At 42.7% G+C, this 21726-nt stretch overlaps 1 protein-coding gene across 3 annotated transcripts in view; it reads left to right on the top strand.

Moving 5' to 3' along the window:
• Positions 1 to 21726, top strand: part of ZEB1 (zinc finger E-box binding homeobox 1) — a 139892-nt gene that overhangs the window by 89195 nt on the left and 28971 nt on the right. For all 3 annotated transcript variants that reach the window (XM_073677612.1, XM_073677613.1, XM_073677614.1), the window contains exons 4-7: positions 3446 to 3607; positions 9276 to 9478; positions 14634 to 14739; positions 16005 to 17770. In XM_073677612.1, the coding sequence (XP_073533713.1) occupies positions 3446 to 3607; positions 9276 to 9478; positions 14634 to 14739; positions 16005 to 17770 (2237 nt within the window). The remainder of the gene's footprint in view (positions 1 to 3445; positions 3608 to 9275; positions 9479 to 14633; positions 14740 to 16004; positions 17771 to 21726) is intronic.

The raw sequence follows: 21726 nt of genomic DNA on the forward strand, positions 1-21726 counted from the left end.
CGTTTTTGGATGCACAGTGGGCTGGAGTTTTAATGAAATCACAGCCAACACGCCAGCATTTTATGCACACATCCAAAAAAAATGCCGCATTTACGCTGTGTGAACACTGCCTTACTGACGTATTTGGCAACATGGCACTTTATTAACTACAGCTTGTCTCACAAAAAAGGAAGTGAAGCTTGTGTAAAAATTAAAGTTATTGCTGTTATGGATTTTTTGTTCATTCGTTTATAGTTATAAGTCCCAATAGTCCAGGTTACAGCGGGATAGTCCCAGGTGGCCTGCTGAATTTCTCACACTGCCACTATGCCCTCTTTGCCATAATAGAAAGAAATGGCAAATGGGTGTGGCTAGAGGGTGTGGTTAAAGGTGTATTACCATCTCCAAGATCCTATCCCAACATGCAGTAGGTGTAATAATAGTATTAGCAAATACCTCCAAATAGAAATGTAGTATAGTTCTTCTGATTCGCTATGTCTGTTTCCTCATATGCAGGCAATGCAGGACATTGGGTATCCATGGTTACGACCACTAGCAATTTACTGTCACTATATCAGTGGTCATAACCATGGATACCTAAGGTCTTGCAATGCCTGCATATGAGGAAAGAGACATTAATGAATCAGAAAAACAATACCACATCTCTAATTGGAGAGATTTGCTAATAATATTATTATTATTGCACCTACTACATATTGGGATAGGATCTTGGAGATGGGAATACCCCTTTTAAGAGTGTGGCCATTTTTTTTTGTTTGCCATGATGCGCTTCTCTCCGCAATTGTGTTGTTTGAGGAAGGAAGGGTGGGGGGTGGGTTGATCTTACGGACAGACTCCCTTTAACAGCTATATTACTTGGGCCCACTGCTAGGACCCCCGCAGATCATGTCAGTGGGGTATCCCTTGTCCCCTTTCGACTGGAACGGGCACATCTGTGACCTCTTCTCCAGTCGAAGTCAATGTAACTGACAGAGATGGGGGCGTTGAATCGCCTATCCTGGGGATAGGTTAATTTTGGAACATCCCTTTAAATCTACATCCCTTTCATTGGAAGCATTGTGTACAATTTATAAAAACTAGTACAAAGAGAAACTGTAATAAGAGTAGTTGCTCGTAGCAACCAATCCTGGCGCTGCTTTCATTTTCAAAAGGTCCTTAAAAATATGAGACATGAGATTTGATTGGTTGCTATGGGCAAACGTTCTGCTCTCCACTAGTTTTTTTTAAATGTCCACACAAGTAATTAGAAGGCCTGGAACAAGAATAAAAGTCTGATTAATAAGTAGACTTCAAGACCCCGCCACTCATCATACATACACTTTCAGTGAGGGTCATGTCGGCCTTGACATTTCTCTATTAACATGATGATGTGACATGGGACAGGGCTAGAATTGATGTGTTCTCACATATGGCTGTCTTGTCAGACACTCCTAAATTAATGAGGTTTCCCAGTTTCTGTCCACTATTTCTGAAATCACTGGGTGTAATTGATTTATCAGCGATGGCGTCTGTCATAAATCCTGCTCTATCCAAATAATTCACTGGTTTGGCAGTATAGTATATATTGTGATGGAGCTCCAGCAGACAACCGTGTAGAGCATCACCCACTCACATCTATAAATGGCCCCTATATACATCCTTGAGTTTTGCTTTTTTTTTTTTTTTTTTTTTACATTTTTTGGAAGTTTCATGTCGCAGTGGCCGCCCATTTTAGTTCTCACGTGTGATAACACAGCTTTTTTAACTTGTAAATGGTAATCAGATCTGTTGTTGAGGCGCCTTGAAAAGCTGGGTGGGAAATCATATGGGGGTTATAGTAATGGACAGAAGCTGAATAGTATTTTCCAAATTCACTTTCTGATTATTTTCTGCACATGACTATGGGGCGACCATCTTGTCTAATGCTACCAGATCTGCGGTAGGCACATGTACTCTATAAGCTTGTAATATAGACTGGAGATGGTCATTGACTTCTATGGAACTGCCCTGTGACATGTGCCAGGGTCACTGCTCAGGGAGGAGGAGAAGGGCAGCTGTGATCACCTATGGTCAAGGGTAGATCCTGTGTCATCTGCCTTTTCACTGTAATACTGTCAGGGCTGCTTACACTTTTTTTTGTTGGGGTGGGGGGTTGGAGCTGCTCATGCAGGTCATTGTGACTGTAAGGGCTTGAGCACATGGTGCATTTTTGCCTATTTTTTTTTTTAATGTTGAAAAAACACAGTATTTTACATGGTGAATGAGATTTTTGAAATCTCATGCACTTGCTGCTTATTTTTTCCTTGCAGATTTCAACTATCAAAGCCTTTTTCTAAATCTACAACATGTCAATCCTTTCAGCGTTTTTTCAGCATTTTTCACCCATTCAAATTAATGGGGAAAAGACGCAAGTAAGAAGGCATAAAAAACACAGCGGTTTCCCTGCTAAAACTGTTTTTTTTTTTTTTTTGCTGCAGAAAAATCTGCTGCAAATACTCAACGTGTGCACATTGAGTGATTAACTTATTTTACAACTCCCTGTAAATGCTGGTCCGGAGCGGACACAGACGAGGCCCCTGAGCAGCAACCACATACGGGCACTTTGCAGTCCAATACTTATCAGAATGCATAATTCCACTTGCTTTGGAGGTGGTAGTGGGGCCCCTTACCTCTTGGGCCCCTTTGCAATTGCACTAATGGCATATCAGCCCCTGATGCTGGTAATGAGTTCATATCATAGAATCCTAGAATGTTAGAGTTGGAAAGGACCTCCAGGGTCATCGTCTCCAACCCCCTGCTCAATGCTGGATTCACTAAACCATCTCAGACAGATGTCTGTCCAGCCTCTGTGTGAAGACTTCCATTGAAGGAGAACTCACCACCTCTCGTGGCCGCCTATTCCACTCATTGATCACCCTCACTGTCAAAAAGTTTTTTCTAATATCTAATCTGTATCTTCTCCCATTCAGTTTCATTCCATTGCTTCTCGTGTTTCCATGTTCTAATGAGAATAAGGATGATCCCTCTACACTGTGACAGCCCTTCAGATATTTCTAGACAGCTATTAAGTCTCCTCTCGGTCTTCTCTTTTGCAAGCTAAACATTCCCAAATCCTCTAACCCTTCCTCATAGGACATTGTTTGTTGTTATATCACTATATAAAGTTACAGACCGAAATTACTTTTACATACAATACTTATCCTTATGGTTCATAATGGTTTTCCAAAGTGTCTGGTCCATATGAGAAAAAAAAAATGTTGGTTGTCTCAATTTTCTGATAAGTGATCCAGGAGAAAAAGAAGAGAAATCCGAAAATGTTCAAAAATATTTTTTAATCCTGATAGTGACATGTAAAATTGGACGAAAAAAAAATCACCTATGTTCTGTACCTTCTCTGCAAATGTACCCAATGTAAAAAAAAAAGTCTCTATATGGTCAACCCTAATAATCTCTCGTCTTTTCCTAGTACATGGCGATGAATGCGACTCAGATGTAGAAAATGAACAAAACCATGATCCTAATGTGGAAGAGTTCCTCCAGCAAGGTGATACGACTGTCATCTATCCGGAAGCTCCCGAGGATGACCAGAGGCAAGGCACACCCGAGGCTAGTGGCCATGATGAAAACGGTAATTATGCTTCGGAAACTGCTCGTTTTGTGAGTGAATGTTTAACAATGCTTTAAAAAATGCTGGAGGCGTAGTTCTCTATATTATAAAGATCTGATTTTTTCCGTTTCCATTTCTTGGGGATTTTTCCAGACATTATTTAGTATATCTATAGTCGGTGTATCAGCTCTTCTACATTGATAAGTTGTCTCTCTTTTTTTGCTTTTCTCAATGATTGTTTCTGATCTTGTAAGGAAATTTATAAACATCTGTGGACATTTTTGCTATAAAAAAATTAATAATTTTGCTGTAAACATCGAATTAGTAGATAAGGTAGTAATATTCTGCACTCACTCAAACATATGATTGAACATGAAGGACATGGTTGTACAAAGTCCCTCCAAGTTTTGACTCATTCTTTACATTCGCTCTCCAGTGGCGTAGCATGTGTTGCCTTCATCTAGGCCAAGGTAATTTTGCACTTACAGCCCAGTATAGATACCCTTCTAGTGTCCTCTTAAAAAAAAATATATATATATTAATGCCTTTTTTGGAGTGCCCCTTACAAAAGTAATAATTCTACCTTTGTGCCAGATTCCCCGCAAAAAATAGTTTATAATCACCAAATCAATATTGACTGCGTTCTCTTCTCTCTAACACACAAAGCGTGCCAGCACAAGCAGTGCAATGTGGAGACGTCACTGCTCTGGGATGCTGATGTTTTGTAGGTCCACGGCCTGCAGGATGGAGGGTAGTGGGTCACGGAGCCTATGGCTCTCTGCTCTACCGCAGGGTCTAACTGTATTATATATAGTATGTTGACTTTGATATAGTTCAAAGTGGCAATCACCCCGACATCTATGGCATCGGATCAGAATTCTCGGACATATGCACTGCCTGGCATCTTTGATGCTCTACTTGTCTTTGCCCTATGGTCCTAAAAATGATTGGTTTGCAAGTTCTACTCTAACAATATTTATTTTTAGAGCACCATTGATTCCATGCTGCTGTACATGAGAAGGGGTTACATCCCAATTACAAATATAAATTACAGTGAACAAACGAGCAATGACACAGGTACAGAGGGGAGAGGGCCCTGCCCTTGCGGACTTAGTCTACAGGATAATGGGGAAATAGACAGTAGATTTGGGGGTTGGTGGGTTGCGGCACCTCCGGTGGTGGTGAGGAGGCAGTGGGGTTGTTGCAGGCTGTAAGCTTTCTTGAAAAGATGCCTTTTTCAAGTTCCATCCAAAAGTTTTTGAGTGTTGGGGATAATTGGACGTGTTGCGGAACAGAATTCCAGAGTATGGGGGATGCTCGGGAGAAGCCTTAGAGGCGATTGAGTGAGGAACATATAAGTGTGGAGGAGAGAAGGAGGTCTTGAGAGGACCGGAGATTACGTGTTAGAAAGTAACAGGAGATTAGTTCATAGATATATGGAGGAGACAGGTTATAGACTGTTTTGTAGGTCAGTTTCTGTATTTTGAACTGGATACGTTTGGGAATTGGGAGCCAATGAAGGGATTTGCCGAGGGGAGAAGTGGAGGAATAGCGAGGCGAGAGGTGGATTATTCGTGCAGCAGAGTTAAGGACAGACTGGAGAGGTGCTAGAGTGTGAGCTTGGAGGCCACAGAGGAGGATATTGCAGTAGTCGAGGTGGGAGATGATGAGGGCATGTACTAACATCTTAAAAGATTCAGGGTTGAGGAAATGATGGATTCTGGAAACAAGGAGGTGGCATGAGCTTGGATGTGCGGTGTGAAGGAAGGGGCAGAGTCGAGGGTCACTCTGAGACAGGTACAGAGGAGAGCGTGATATCATTTATTACGATAGATTAGAGGCGTTAGGTGAAATGGAGGCAAGATGATGATACTTGGTTAATACTACTCTTGCAGTACTGACTTTACCATCCTCGAAGAATAACATATGCCAGTATGCAATAAATGTCCCAAGAGGGAAAATCTACGTTATTCTTCACAAATGTTCACCTGGCCTCATTTGCATTAAAGTCCTACCGGCTGTGTCTTCTCCGCGCTGGTTAGGAGACGAGACCACTTTGAAGATGCGGAGGCTGCAGAAATTTGTACAGCGGCAATAACCAGTGTTTGAAAATGAAAAGAAATACAAAAAAATCACATGAATTATAATGGAGCCGTGGTTGGTAGAGTCGGCCACAAGGCACAATTTCCAGTAGCAGCTGGAAGCAAGGAATACTTTGTAATAAAACTACAATGACTTACGATCACCATGTGAGGAGAGTGATTGCTGGAAGGAAGAGTTATAACGCCTAACCTCCAGTTTCATCTCTCAAGTCACTAGCTACTTCAGAGGTCAGGTTAACAATGAAATTTTAAGGATGTAAGATTCTCAGATTCCACACACGCCGTAATACCTTCGCAAAGAAAAGATTCCCTGCCCCTTAGATATGCGCTGGTATCACTGGAGCTTTGTCTTGTGATTAAAACCAAATTGAAGAGAGTGGCCGCAGAATGAAGAAACGCAGTCAAATTGTCATCTGGGTCTGATCTGTGACTTCTCTGGTCCCTATTGAATTGGGAAGATGTACGGAGAAGAATTTTTTACATGGGTGTTGCCTTTTCTGCTTTGAAGGGGTAATCCTATTATATACGATGATCATCTGTCCTCAGGATAGATGATACATTTATGATCACTGGGGGTCCAACAGCTAAGACTACTATTGATCACAAGCCCCAAAGTTTCTCTGTGTGATGGTGAGGGGGGTGAACTCACATTTCCACCACACTCTTCACTTCTATGAGACAGGAGGACACAACGGTTTCATCAGTCCCACAAAAGTGAATGGAGCTGTGGTCAAGCAAGTGCATTACCAATCTATTCACACAGGGGATTTCACTGCCCAGAATCAGTGGGGGTCCTAGCGGTTAGACCCCAGCAATCATGCCTTTTAAGGGTAGGTTATACATATGTAATAGGAACACCCCTTTAATTTTTGGCAGGCATATTTTTAATAAATATTTTCATGTTTTTTAACTTTTTTTTTTTTTTTTTTCCAGTAATTTACATTTTCCTTATATATGATACCAACTTGTATATCAGCTTGTAATCTGAGGTTTGTAGAAGATGATGGGAGTTATTGGTTTTCAGCAAGTTTAAAAGTGCCTGGCTTAAAGAGGTTTTCCCATGAACAAAAGTTGATTTTAATCAATAGATCTTTGAATAATAATAATTTTCATAATTTAATTTGTTTAAATAAAATGTTCCTGTGCTGAGATAATCTTATAAATGTGTCCCTGCTGTGTACTGTGTAATGGCTGTGTCTGACCGTACAGGGACATGGTCTGATCATACCACAGCTCCTGGGCAGGAGAAAAGCAAAAGAGTATACAGACATTACAGCACAGGATCACAGCTGATTCTTTCTTGGAAATAAAACATTTTTATAAGGTAAAACATTTCCCTGACTGACTGTTTTTAAACAATCATTTGTGATCCCATGCTGTAATGTCTGTATACTCTTTTGCTTCCTCCCCTGCCCAGGAGCTGTGGTATGATCAGACCATGTCCCTGTGGTCAGACACAGCCATTACACAGTACACAGCAGGGGCACATTTATAAGATTATCTCAGTACAGGAACATTTTATTAAAACACATCCAATTGTGGAACTTATTATTATTCCAAGATCCATTGATTAAAATCAACTTCTGTCCGTGGGAAAACCCCATTAAGCATTCAGACTATGGATGTCCGGTAAAGCAATTTACAATGACTTTCATTTAAAGCGACTCTGTCACCAAATTTCACAATACAAACTTCATACATTATTAAACAGATCTAAAACCTGATGTGTACATACTTTGTAAGGCTGTGTGCCCACGATGCGTTTTTCAATCGTTTTTGCTGCAGAATTTTCCGCAGCGTAAATACTTGGTAAGCCTCCTGCCATGGTCCCCTATGCAATTCCGCACTTTCAATGCCCATGCTGTGGATTTTTCCGCAGCGTTTATGCTGCGCTCAAAAAATCTGCAGCATGTCCATTAATTTTGCGGAAGCGCTGGTTTTTCGCCGCCATTGACTTGCATTAGAACGCGCCAATTTCGCAAGACTGCATCTGTACATGCGTAATTGGCGCGTTCTAATGTGCGGATGGTACCCGGGTGTAGAGGACAGGAGAGTCTCATCCAGACCTGGGTACCATAGAAACTGTAAAAAAAAGAATAAAATAAAAAATAAAGATTATATTCACCTTCCGACGGCCCCCCGTCTCCTTCCTTGTGCTTGCCAGCAGACTGAAGGACCTGCGGTGACGGCAGGTCTTTCAGTGCAGTGTCCCGCGATCAGCTGGCAGCCAGGAAGGAGCGCAGCAACACACGCCGGGCCATCGGAAGGTAAGTATCAAGGTTTATTTTTTTATTTTTAACCATTCTAAAGGTCACACTATATAAATCCATGCTGTTTGCATGGATTTATATAGTGTGACCTAGTTGTCAAGCACTTTCCAGGTGATGCTAAAATCGCTTTGAAAGCGCTTGTCAATCCGCATGCGGAAACGCATGTATTACGCAGGAAAAACGCATGTACAATCTGCATGCGTTTTTTCTGCCAGGGAGATGCAGAAACGCTGCAGAAATTTTTTGCTTCATTTCTGCATCGTGGGCACATAGCCTAAATGTATATGAGCTCTAGCCTGGACTCTTTAAAATATCAATTTAATTTTGAGTATTATACAGCCGTTCTGACGTGGCTTTTCAAAGTAAGTACACTAGACTGATCAGGTCTAAGATCTATTTAGTAATGTGTGCAGTTTGTATTGTGAAATCTGGTGACAAATCCACTTTAAATCAGAGCCATACACAATGGATGTCCAAGAAAGCACTGGACGTTGTCTCTCATGCTATGTTCACGTGTCCAGTAATTATCCATTAGATCGGATCCAGCAGCAATCTGTTGACAAACTTGTGCAGACACAACTTTTTTTAATCTGCTTTAAAAAACAAACTGTTCACCATCCATTTGCTTTTAATGATAAATAGTCGGACCTGATCTGCCATTGGGTCATATGATAAAAGGTTGTCTAAAACTAGTGACCTTACACGGTTATCTGAAAGTAATGGTTGCATAAATAGGGTAAATGGCAATAACTCTTATTTTTGTGTAATGATCCATGTTCCTGCTTTATGTAAATGTCACACTAGCGATATCTTGTGAATGTACAATGGGTAACCATGAAAGAGGTTGTTCCCTTTCATTAAAAGTTAATTCTCGATTGCAGACTATTGCGAAGAAACGAGCCTCGCTGTACTCTCCTTACCTGGGTTCACCTATGACTTTCACCGCTGCTCCCGGTGTCTGACTTTGGCTGCAGCGCTGACATCACGTCGACAGCACAACAGCCAATCAGTGAGCTCAGCAACTATTAACAGGGTGGTCCGCCTACATGGCAATGCCCTGCTCAGAGCCTCTGAGCTCACTGATTGGCTATCGATGTGACGTCAGCGCCAAAGCCAGACATCCGAAGAGTCGCCAATGGACCCAGGTAAGGTGAGTACAGCGCCTTTTCTTTACAATTAGCCTCAGGGATTAACTTTTCATTGAAAGGGAACAACCCCTTTTAAGTCAATAACTTCTGTTTTGAAAGCCCATCTGTCTTACGTATATTGCACTGTGTTTATGTAGCTTTGACATTTTTGGTTTAATGCCATCTGTAGGGACTCCAGACGCGTTCTCCCAGCTCCTCACCTGCCCATACTGTGATCGAGGGTACAAGCGCTACACATCATTGAAGGAGCACATTAAGTACAGGCACGAGAAGAATGAAGATAACTTCAGCTGTTCTATGTGCAGCTATACATTCGCATACAGAACTCAGCTTGACCGTCACATGACCTCACATAAGTCAGGGAAAGACCAGGTACGTAATGGGGAATCTGCCTTTATTTAGTCGCGCCCTGCTTAGAAATGGGGGGCATCTATGTGCAAATGGGTACAGAGTATGGACACTGTACTGTACTGCACTGATTACGAGCCATGCTCGGTTGTCCCCATCAGTGCCATTGACTTTGAATGGAGTGGCATTGAGCATGCTCAACCTTCACTTCCTCTAACCTTCTACACCCAATACAAGGCGGATCTATAGGTAAGAGATGAGCTCACATTTGGGGTTGTTCAAACTACAGGCACAACCATGATAAAGAATTGTAATAATTGTGGTCTGTCACCTGCTGCTCCTTTTCTGAGTGATGGTGGGACAAAACAACACCGCAGGATGTACAACCCTAATTCCAAAAAAAAGTTGGAACGCTGTATGAAATATAAAGAATACAAGTTTGCAATGATTTGGAAATCTCTTGTGGCCATTTTTTATTCGCAACAGAACACAGATCAGAAGGTGAATGTTGGACATTTTTCCATTTCTTTTCAAAAAATTAAACTTATTTAAAAATTGATGGCAGCAACACCTCTTAAAAACGTTGGCCCTGGGCCTGTCCACCATTGTGTATCACCCACTCTTCTATTTACAACAGTCTGTAAACGTCAGGGAAGTGAGGAGACCAGTGCTGGAGTTTCGGGAGAGCAACGTTGTCCCATTCTTGTCCGATTTGTAGGGTTCTCACTGCTCCACAGTCCGGGGTCTTTGTCAGATTTTTTCATTCCATAATGTGCCAAATGTTTTCTATTGGTGAAGGGTCTGGACTATTGGCAGCCCGTTCATCTCCCGAACTCTTCTGTTGTAGCATGTGGTTTAGCATTGTTTGCTGAAGTATGCAATGACTACCCTGAAATAGACATCTGGATGGAGCGCATGTTGTTCTAAACCCTCTATATACTGCTCAGCATTGATGGGTAATATTCAATATGTGTAAGTTGCCCATGTCACGAAAGCAGCCCCATTCCATCAGAGATGCAGGAACTGTGCGCTGATAACCAGCTAGATGGACCTTCTCCTCCTGAGTCTGCAGGACACGCGTCTGTGGTTTCCCTAAAGAATTTCACATTTTGATTCATCTGACCATAGAACAGTTTTTTTGCTTTGACCTCGGTCCATTTTGAATGATCTTTGGCCCTGAAATGACGGCAGCATTTCTGGATTGTGTGATTTGGCTTCTTCGCATGATAGAGCTTTAACTTGCATTTGTGGATTGCACTGCAATCTGTGTTCTCAATGATTTCTGAAAGTATTCTGGAGCCCACGCAGTAATTTGCATGACCGAATCATGCCGGTCTTTAATGCAGTGCCGTCTGAGGGCCCGTATATGACGAGCTTACAATATTGATAATCAACCTTGTGCCCGTGGATTTCTCCAGAATGTCTGAATCTTTTGATGAAATGTATTGTAGATGGTGTGATATTCAAAGACTTTGGAATTTAATGTTGAACATTTTTCTGAAATTGTTCCACAAATTTTAGATTCAATTGTTCAGATTAGTGAACCTCTGACCCAGGGCCGGCGTCAGCACCCGGGCAAGTGCCGGGGCACTGAGCAGGTGCAGGGGCCCACTCACTGTCTGGGACCCCTGCGCGCTATGAGACCCGTGAGCGGTGCGGTGCCAGCGCCTGCCCCCCCCCCCCCCCTCTCCCCCCCCTGCTTGTTCAGGGCCCCGGCACCCGGCACAATACTTACCTCTCCCCGCGCCTCCGCAGCAGGTCCGGTCTCTTCCGCGGCTGCTGCACACTGACGTCTCACAGGTCAGAGGGCGCAGTGACGTCTTTACACCGCGCTCTCTCCTTAGCCGTCACAGTGCAGAGCGGGAAGACACCGGCGCGGAAGAGGAGTCCGGAGCAGCGGCAGCAGGTGAGAACTGAGGTAAGTATTTGTTTTTTTGTTTTTTAATATATGGAGGCGTGGGGCATTATAAGGGGGGGGTGACATCCTGCTTGGGGTATAATAAGGGGGGGGTGACATCCTGCATGGGGCACTATATGGGGGGGGGGGGAGAGGTGACATCCTGCATGGGGCGTTATATGCGGGGGGGTGACATTCTGCATGGGGCATTATATGGGGGGGGGGAGGTGACATCCTGCATGGGGCATTATATGAGGGGTAACATCCTGCATGGGGCATTATATGAGGGGCGACATCCTGCATGCGGCATTATAAGGGGGGGGTGACATCCTGCATGGGGCATTGTAGGGGGGGGGTGACATCTTGCATGGGGCATTGTAGGGGGGGTGACATCTTGCATGGGGCATTGTAGGGGGGGTGACATCTTGCATGGGGCATTGTAAGGGGTGTGTGACATCCTGCATGGGTCATTATAAGGGGGGGGTGACCTCCTGCATGGGGCATTATAAGGGGGATGACATCCTGCATGGGGCATTATAATGGGTTTACATCCTACATGGGGCATTATATGGAGGGGGAGGTGACATCCTGCATGGGGCATTATAAGGGGGATGACATCCTGCATGGGGCATTATAAGGGGGGATGACATCCTGCATGGGGCATTATAAGGGGGGGATGACATCCTGCATGGGGCATTATAAGGGGAGATGACATCCTGCATGGGGCATTATAAGGGGGGGATGACATCCTGCATGGGGCATTATAAGGGGGGGATGACATCCTGCATGGGGCATTATAAGGGGGGGATGACATCCTGCATGGGGCATTATAAGGGGGGGATGACATCCTGCATGGGGCATTATAAGGGGGGGATGACATCCTGCATGGGGCATTATAAGGGGGGGATGACATCCTGCATGGGGCATTATAAGGGGGGGATGACATCCTGCATGGGGCATTATAAGGGGGGGATGACATCCTGCATGGGGCATTATAAGGGGGGGATGACATCCTGCATGGGGCATTATAAGGGGGGGGGTGACATCCTGCATGGGGCATTATAAGGGGGAGGATGACATCCTGCATGGGGCATTATAAGGGGGGGGATGACATCCTGCATGGGGCATTATAAGGGGGGGATGACATCCTGCATGGGGCATTATAAGGGGGGGGGTGACCTCCTGCATGGGGCATTATAAGGGGGATGACATCCTGCATGGGGCATTATAATGGGTTTACATCCTACATGGGGCATTATATGGGGGGGAGGTGACATCCTGCATGGGGCATTATAAGGGGGATGACATCCTGCATGGGGCATTATAAGGGGGGATGACATCCTGCATGGGGCATTATAAGGGGGGGATGACATCCTGCATGGGGCATTATAAGGGGGGATGACATCCTGCATGGGGCATTATAAGGGGGGATGACATCCTGCATGGGGCATTATAAGGGGGGGATGACATCCTGCATGGGGCATTATAAGGGAGGGGAGAGGTGACATCCTGCATGGGGCATTATAAGGGAGGGGAGAGGTGACATCCTGCATGGGGCATTATAAGGGAGGGGAGAGGTGACATCCTGCATGGGGCATTATAAGGGAGGGGAGAGGTGACATCCTGCATGGGGCATTATAAGGGAGGGGAGAGGTGACATCCTGCATGGGGCATTATAAGGGAGGGGAGAGGTGACATCCTGCATGGGGCATTATAAGGGAGGGGAGAGGTGACATCCTGCATGGGGCATTATAAGGGAGGGGAGAGGTGACATCCTGCATGGGGCATTATAAGGGAGGGGAGAGGTGACATCCTGCATGGAGCATTATGTGGAGGTAACGGCCTGCATGGAGCATTATGTGGAGGTAACGGCCTGCATGGAGAATTATTTGGGGGCCAGTGTTTTGTACAGAGCGTAATATAGGGGTCAGTATCCTGCATGGAGCATTATTTGGGGGCCAGTATTCTGTATTGAGCATTATTTGGGGCCTGTATTCTGTATGGAGCATTATAAGGGGGCCAGTATCTTGTACAGAGCGTAATATGGGGGCCAGTATCCTGTATGGAGCATTTTATGGGGGCTATTATTCTGTATGGAGCGATTCACCAGTTTCTGAGCTGTTGTGGAAGTTACAATAGATATCGGTCATGTAATGTAAGAAGTGAAATCTTCGGCATTGTACTATATATATTATATTATATTATATTGTATTTATTTCTCTGCTGTATCTGTGCATCATGAAGCATGGTATGTGTTAAAGGGGCCCACAGAGACTCTTTCGCCCGGGGCCCACAAAAACCTGGAGCAGGCCCTGCTCTGACCATCTTTGCTTCTGTGAGCCTCTGCCTCTCTAACTTGCTCTTTTTATGCACAGACATTGAAAATTCACCGTCTTGTCATTTTTTCATTACTACCACTTACTTTTCCAGCCTTTTGTTAGCATTGTCCTAACTTTTTTGAGATGTGCTGCTGCCATAAATGACTTTAATTTTTATTTTTTTTAATTGAAATGGAAAAATGTCTAATGTTCAACTTCTGATCTGTGATCTATGTTCTGTTGTGTATAATGTGTGGCTATAAGAGATTTCTGCATTATCGCAATCTTGTTTTCTATACTTTTTGCACAGCGTCCCAACTTTTTGGCAATGAGATTGTACGTTATAGCAGAAAATGTAGGACTCGGGTGCTGCTGATGATCATCGTCCTGAGATTCGATGGAAGTTGTAGTCAGTTCTTTTATTGGTTAGATTCTCGAGCTATAGAATTTGTTGTGGATTTGGGATCGTCATTAGGCCAAATTAACTTGGCTTATTTCCTGCATCTTATACTATGTCGTCACATAGCAAATTGAGACTGCGCATGTGCAGCCTAAAATGCAATGTTAGCCAGCTAGTACACTCGTGTCGAGCAGGTGCAATACTCAAGGAAATGTTGTTAGGGACTTTACTGCTGGAGCTCAGATACCCACAGACCATAACAAGAAGAGATGAAGTGGAACGGGAGGATTGTGAGTTACATCTTTTTTCTATATAACATGGATATTTATTTTTTCGCCCATGTTTGTTATACAACTTGAAACTCCAGTAAAACACTTCTCATTGTTAGCTATGGACAGCACCAATTCAAAAGATCTGGATCCATGTTTTAGATTTCCATCCATAGTCACAACGTTGCTTCCGTCCGTCCATCCATCTATTGAACGCTTTCAGCTTCTTTTGCTGTACTGTGTAGACGGCACTTGTAGGTTTTGTCACTGACTAAACGCGTTTTGTGTCTCGCAGAGGCATGTAACACAGTCTGGAGGAAACCGTAAATTCAAATGCACTGAATGTGGAAAAGCTTTTAAATACAAACATCATCTAAAGGAACACTTACGTATTCACAGTGGTAAGTATCTTATATACTGTGCACAGGGATGGCATGCAGTGCGCAGGGAAGATGAAATTATTGCTGTGTCGTAAATGGACTGTACTTTTATACTAAAACATGCTGTCATCTTGTGTAGCCCACCAAGACATCCTATATACACTAAACATGCTGTTATCTTGGGTAGCTCACCAAGACTTCCTCAATGCACTAAACATGCTGTCATCTTGGGTAGCTCACCAAGACTTGCTCAATGCACTAAACATGCTGTCATCTTGGGTAGCTCACCAAGACTTGCTCAATGCACTAAGCATGCTGTCATCTTGGGTAGCTCACCAAGACATCCTCAATGCACTAAACATGCTGTCATCTTGGGTAGCTCACCAAGACTTGCTCAATGCACTAAACATGCTGTCATCTTGGGTAGCTCACCAAGACTTGCTCAATGCACTAAACATGCTGTCATCTTGGGTAGCTCACCAAGACATCCTCAATGCACTAAACATGCTGTCCTCTTGGGTAACCCACTAAGACATCCTCAATACACTATTAGTACAAGTGGACACTATTGCTTGGGACTCCATAAGCCAGAATGGAGAAACTCTAAATAAGAGCGCCTCCAGCGGTGTCTGTGTAGCAGCAGGTTGACAGTAGAGGTCTAGAACACAGTTCAGCCATGACGACTGTTTTTGGAGAAGTGGTTGTCTTAATTGTGCAAAGCCATTACATTTTAGATTTTGAATGGGAGTTCATTAGTTTTAATCATTTTTCCATGTAGTCCCCAGGTTACTGATAAAGTAACTAACAGAAAAAAAAATGTTTAATCACCCTTAAGGGCGTAACTATAGTGAATTTCGGGGTTGCATGCGTGCCCTGGTGCTTCGGGGGATCCAAATGGTCAATTTTGGCCCATATTAAAGACAAGTAATATTACAGACCTGTGATATTTTGGAGTTGTGTTGGAGATTTTTTTTATTTGGGCCCTCCAGTTTGAAGTTATGCCTCTGCTCACCCACTTATTCCTCCATCGTCACCGCCAGTCTCTTTGGTGCCAATCTGTAGCGTGGCATCCCGTTCATGAATGCAGTAGCAATCAGATAAACACAACCAGGGAAGGACCGCTGGTGATGGATCCTATTGAAATTGTCCGCTAAAATAAAATTCTGTGGCATTAACTAATACTAAATAAGATACTTTTTTTGCATATTTCCTTAATATTACATTTTGTATTATGGGAAACACTACAAGCTGTGCTTTAATATTCTCCTATAATTTTTGTCTTGAAGGAGAGAAGCCATATGAGTGTCCAAACTGCAAGAAGAGATTTTCTCATTCTGGTTCTTACAGTTCCCACATAAGCAGTAAAAAATGCATTGGAGTTATTCCTGTTAATGGACGAGCACGATCTGGATTAAAGACTCCTCAGTGTTCTTCCCCATCCCTTTCTGCATCCCCTGGTAGCCCAGTTCGGCCACCAATCCGACAAAAGATAGAGAACAAGCCTTTACAGGAACAACTTCCAGTAAACCAAATTAAGACTGAACCTGTGGATTATGAAATAAAGCCCATAGTGGTTGCGTCAGGAATCAACTGTTCAGCCCCTTTGCAAAATGGGGTCTTCAGTGGTGGTAGCCCTCTGCAGGCAACCAGTTCTCCTCAGGGTGTGGTACAAGCTGTTGTTCTACCAACTATGGGCCTGGTATCACCTATTAGTATTAATCTAAGTGACATTCAAAATGTTCTCAAGGTGGCCATGGATGGGAATGTAATCCGACAAGTATTAGAAAACAATCATGCACATCTTGCATCCAAAGAACAAGGGACACTGACCTCCGCAACAATTCAGCAAGCGGGTCATTCTGTCATTTCAGCTATTAGTCTTCCTCTGGTTGATCAAGATGGTACAACCAAAATAATCATAAATTACAGCTTAGAGCAACCAAGTCAGCTTCCAGTTGTTCCACAAAACTTAAAGAAGGAAGTTCCAGTTGAGGTTTGCAAAGCGGAAAAACTACCGGAAGATCTCACTATCAAAACCGAAAAAGAAACAAAGTTTACAGCGGACAGCACTTGCATGATTTCTGATGATGGTTCACAAAACACAAATGCACTTCAAGAACCCAAGCACTATGAGCAGAAAAAGAGCGATCAACTTCCCGAAAGTAGCAAAGATGAACCTGTTAAATCTGAGTCATCTTCTGTGGACACCTCAGATGGAAATCTTACTCCCAGTCAACCACCATTGAAAAACCTCCTATCTCTTCTCAAAGCTTACCATGCTCTGAATGCACAGCCAAGTGCCGAAGAACTTTCTAAAATTGCCGATTCAGTAAATCTACCATTGGACGTGGTAAAAAAGTGGTTTGCCAAAATGCAAAGTGGAGAAATTTCTGTTCAGTCTTCTCGATCATCTTCTCCAAAATCTGAAGACCATGGTGTCTCGACAGAAAAAAGTAATGAGTCGCAAGATAATGACAAAGTTCAGAATGGCTTAAATGACCTTGCTAAAAACGGGCCCTCTCAGTCTTTGGCTACAAACGGTCCTGAGATTGGCACAACCTCTCCTTCACCACTAAACCTCTCTTCTTTAAATAACTCCGATGATGCAACGATCTCTGACGAGGTACAGGGCCCATCGGAGCAGCAAGTAGAACCTCTAGACTTATCCTTACCAAAGCAGCTTGGAAATGTACCGGAAAGACCTTCCATAACTAGCGTTTACCAGAGCAGTGTTTATTCTCTTCAAGAAGAGCCCTTGAACTTATCTTGTGTTAGAAAAGAGCCAATGCAAATGGAGAGTGTCGCAAAGTCTGAGACAGCTCTAATTATAAACCCAAGTGCCAATCCCATAAACATTGCTATTCCTACAGTCACTGCCCAGTTACCTACTATTGTTGCCATTACCAGTCAGAACAGTGTGCCCTGTTTAAGAGCACTAGCTGCCAACAAACGGACTATCTTGATTCCTCAAGTGACGTATACCTATGCCACCACTTCTACACCTATAGTTCCCGAACCGCAACAGAAAAGCCTCCAAACAAACGGGATCCAGGTAACGTGTTTTCTGAAATCTGTATGGACTGTGGCCAAATAGGTCAGTTGGGTGATATTTGACGTTTACACTACATGATTAATGGGTGGGGACATTACTTTTATATTGATGAACTATCCAAAAGATCGGTGGAGTTCCTACTACCCACCATTCAGCTTTTCTCTGTGCTGGTGGCAGATTGATGTTGTTACTTGGGGAGCTGAACCTTTCAGCTCTGGCAACTGTGTATTGGCCATTACAGGTACGGCAGATCCACTCCTGTTTATTTGAATAAGGGCGGATGTGTACTAGCCAGCTACGGCCACTACGTAGATGACGTTGTTGTCCCATCCGCAACTGCTTTCATCTATCCACTGCCAGCAACGAAAACAGCTGAACTTTGGGATGTCCGATCCCCACCGATCTGATATTTAGGACTTGCCCTAGTGATAGGTCGTCAATATACAGTAGTGGGATAACCCTTTTAATTGGTGTGTATGAGCAGATGGTTTAGTTACACTCATGAAGTCCTTGATGGCTCATCTCATAGGTGAGTATCTACATTTCTGGGACCAGATTGCATTTTTACATGTCCATAATAGTAACAAGTAGCATTGGTGTCTTTGGAAAGATCAATGAAACCTGATTCAATCTTTGCTAAGCACCGTAGTAGGAAGAGACTTTTCTGTCTATCTTAGCAAATATTTTTGCATCCACATACACAAGCATAAAACACAGATGCAGCCTTACAGTGGTGTTCATTCTTTTTTTGTGATCGATGTTGAAGTGGTTTAGCTGTGACATGCTTTAGATGCTTAAATTAATTGGAAAAAAACAAGTATATTGCAATTGTGTGCTATTCATTATGGTAATCTGCACTCAATTTGTAGGCTGCTGTAATATAATGGTGCAAAGTGTTTATGGCATAAACAAGGCAAGCTGGGAGCATGAAGAGATATCATCAGGTAATGTCAGGATCTTGGAGATACTCTGGGGGCATCTATTATTCTATATAGGAGCAGAATTTCCTTCTGTGCATGAGGTCTGCGTTCATTGTCTAACTTAAATAGGAGGTATTACGGATACCCTACAGACCTCCAACTACAGGGTTCTGCGTCTCCAGAACAATGGTCCGGCCGATTTTGTACTAATGTCAAGTTACTGGTTTACACAAAAGTATCAGGCATGTTGGCAGTCAATATGCTTGATTTAAGTTTTCAAACCATTTGCCATCAGTTATAATTACATCCTTCGTTTAGGGTATGTTCACATGGAGTTTTTCAACGTGTGTTTTGGAGCAAATTCTGCTCCAAAATCCACATCTAAAACCATTTCCAATAATTGTTGATTTAAATAGGAAAATCATATTTGCCGTTCATACAGTGAGGTGTTTTTGTTTTTTTACAATATGCTTGTTTTAAAAAAAAAAAATGCTTAATGGAGAGAGAGAGTAAAAAAAAGCAAGGAGGTATTGATGTTGATTGTCAAGTCTGGGGGAAAAATTGCTCCAAAAATTGCATCAATATTGGAAACTGTTGATGAACCACATGGATTTCGTGCTAACCACGTCATATTTTGCCACCTCAAATAAAACTCGGCGTGAACAAACTTTTTACTGTCCAATTTTTTTTATTTATTTCCAGATTGTTCTGCAATACGTATGTTGACATATCCAATTGCACCTCAGAGTTGGCAGTTCAGGGTAGTTTTGTGTTTTGTTTTTTTTTACATTTTCAAAACTGGAGGATTCGAAATCAGAGACGTACACAATCGGGAGGCTGTAAAAATCTTAAATTGCCTGGAGGATTTGCCAATGTTGCTGTAATCTGTATTGGGCACTGTAGGAATGCGGCTTTCTTGGGTCCGTGGTGTGGCAACTCAGGAACAGTTTCCATTTAAATGTCCAGGCTGGTTTATTGGTGCTTCATAAGCCATGACACAAGCAATGGAAAATAAATGGCCTTTCAGTGCAGGCAAACCAAAGTAAAATGTTCCAACACAGTCACTTTAGAGACAGTCCAGTACACACAGGCTGGATAGCATCCAGTATACTGGCTCAGCTTGGAGACATCACACAGCAGGTCTTCTAACCTCCAGATACAGACCATCTGTCAAACAGACTCCATTTTACCTTGTGAAACCCACCCCTGGGTGTGGTTATGTGGGCAACCAGACCCGCCCATCTCTCAGGCTGCCCTTAAAACTTGGCCCAGATGCACCAAACAAGCCTCTTAGTAGTATGTGCACCTAGGGCATTACCCCAGGTTTACATCACAGAGGACAACCACTTTTGTGATACATACCTCCCATCAACTATGTGTCCGGCAGCCACCTTAAAGCACACTTATAGACTATATAGTTGAAACCTATGTAAATAAAGAATTCTTGCCACATCGTGTGGCCTTGGCATTCGAGATCCCTATTAGGAAGGAGAAACCCATATAGTGCCAGATTTATTTACTAATTGTACTAATGGTATAATAGAATTGTCCAGGAATGGGCATCTATTATATGAATCAGATAAATGGTGATAATTCAACTAGAAAAGGAAGTATGGCCGAATATATGGAGTATTAAACCGCCCAGATGTATAAAGATATGATGGTACAATACTATGCTGCATGGTAAGGCACATTGCTACGTCGTACACGTGCCGTCTTACATGTGGTTGCAGCTCATTTTATTATCTCTATGGAATCATTATCTTATTTCATTGCAGAGTGTGAGAACTTTTCCTAGAGAAACCACAGTGATGAGCACCTGTTCCTGTGCTCATACTGGTTTTCGGCTTTGTAAAGCATTCTTGGTCCAATTCTGACTCCGGTAAATTCACAAGTCGGGGTCAAATTGCATCTTCTGTGATTGCCGAAAATATCCCATAGTTTGGCCATGATGTTGCATAAAAACATGGCCACTTAAATTGCAGTGAAAAAGTATAATGTAAAATACTGATGCAATCCCGAGACTCTTGGAAGGTCCGTGTTTTCTAACGCAATAATATGGCCACCATTTTTTTTTTTTTTCAACAAAAAGTGAGATCCAGCTCACCCAAGTTGAAGTTGCCAGCGATGCTCTGATGAAAAAACCTCTCCTGCTCGATGGTAGCGAATGTATCAGAATATAGAGAAAATCCAGGCCTTTTTTTTGGATAAAAATGGATTAAAAACTTTATTGTAAAACAGGACATTCCAAGCACTAGAAAAGTGAGATTGTTCTACACGTTGCGATCCATAAGTAAAGACTGTTTTTTTAGTTCAAATTGTGTAGGAAAAGCTCACATTATTTTTCTTGTGCTGGAAATGTCCCGTTTTATCTCCAATTTACAATAAAATAAATTTACACTTTTTTTTTTATCCAAAAAACTGCTGAATTTTCTCTATATTCTCCCTCTTATTTTTTCATGCATGTCAAAGATATAGCCCCTATACTGCCCTAGTGAAAATGGCTTAGTCCAATCTAGAAACCTTTACAAGGCTATATATGATATTCATCTTCTACCACATATGTCTTCCCAAAAAAAAAAAGCCACAAAACGGCCTTTATCCCACAGAAAAAGAAACTAAATATAGGAAATGAATTCCTTTTGTTTTGGACAGATTATGTAGATTAAACACAAGGACATATCCTTTCTTCTTTGGTCTCCTCCCTTACAAGATCATCTGTAGTTATTTTTTTTTAATTTGTGGGAAATGTACCGTTATCAGCCCTAACTCTCCCACTCAACTGTCATAAGCTATAATTCTGATTGCATACAAGCATGGTATGATGGTGTTATTTTGATAATGAATGGCACTGTGTGGTGGTATCATGGTCATAGATGCTGCTCTTGTGCTGCTACATTATTATTATTATTACGCCATTTATTCCATGGCACTTTACATGTGAAAAGGGGTATGCATAACAAAAAGCAAATACATTAATCTTGAACAAAACGAGCCACCGACTGGTACAGGAGGAGCGAGGACCCTGCCCGCGAG

Source organism: Phyllobates terribilis, unplaced genomic scaffold (assembly GCF_046119375.1).
Source record: "Phyllobates terribilis strain yellow unplaced genomic scaffold, ASM4611937v1 Scaffold_4__5_contigs__length_816908805, whole genome shotgun sequence".
In the NCBI taxonomy this organism is placed as follows: domain Eukaryota; kingdom Metazoa; phylum Chordata; class Amphibia; order Anura; family Dendrobatidae; genus Phyllobates; species Phyllobates terribilis.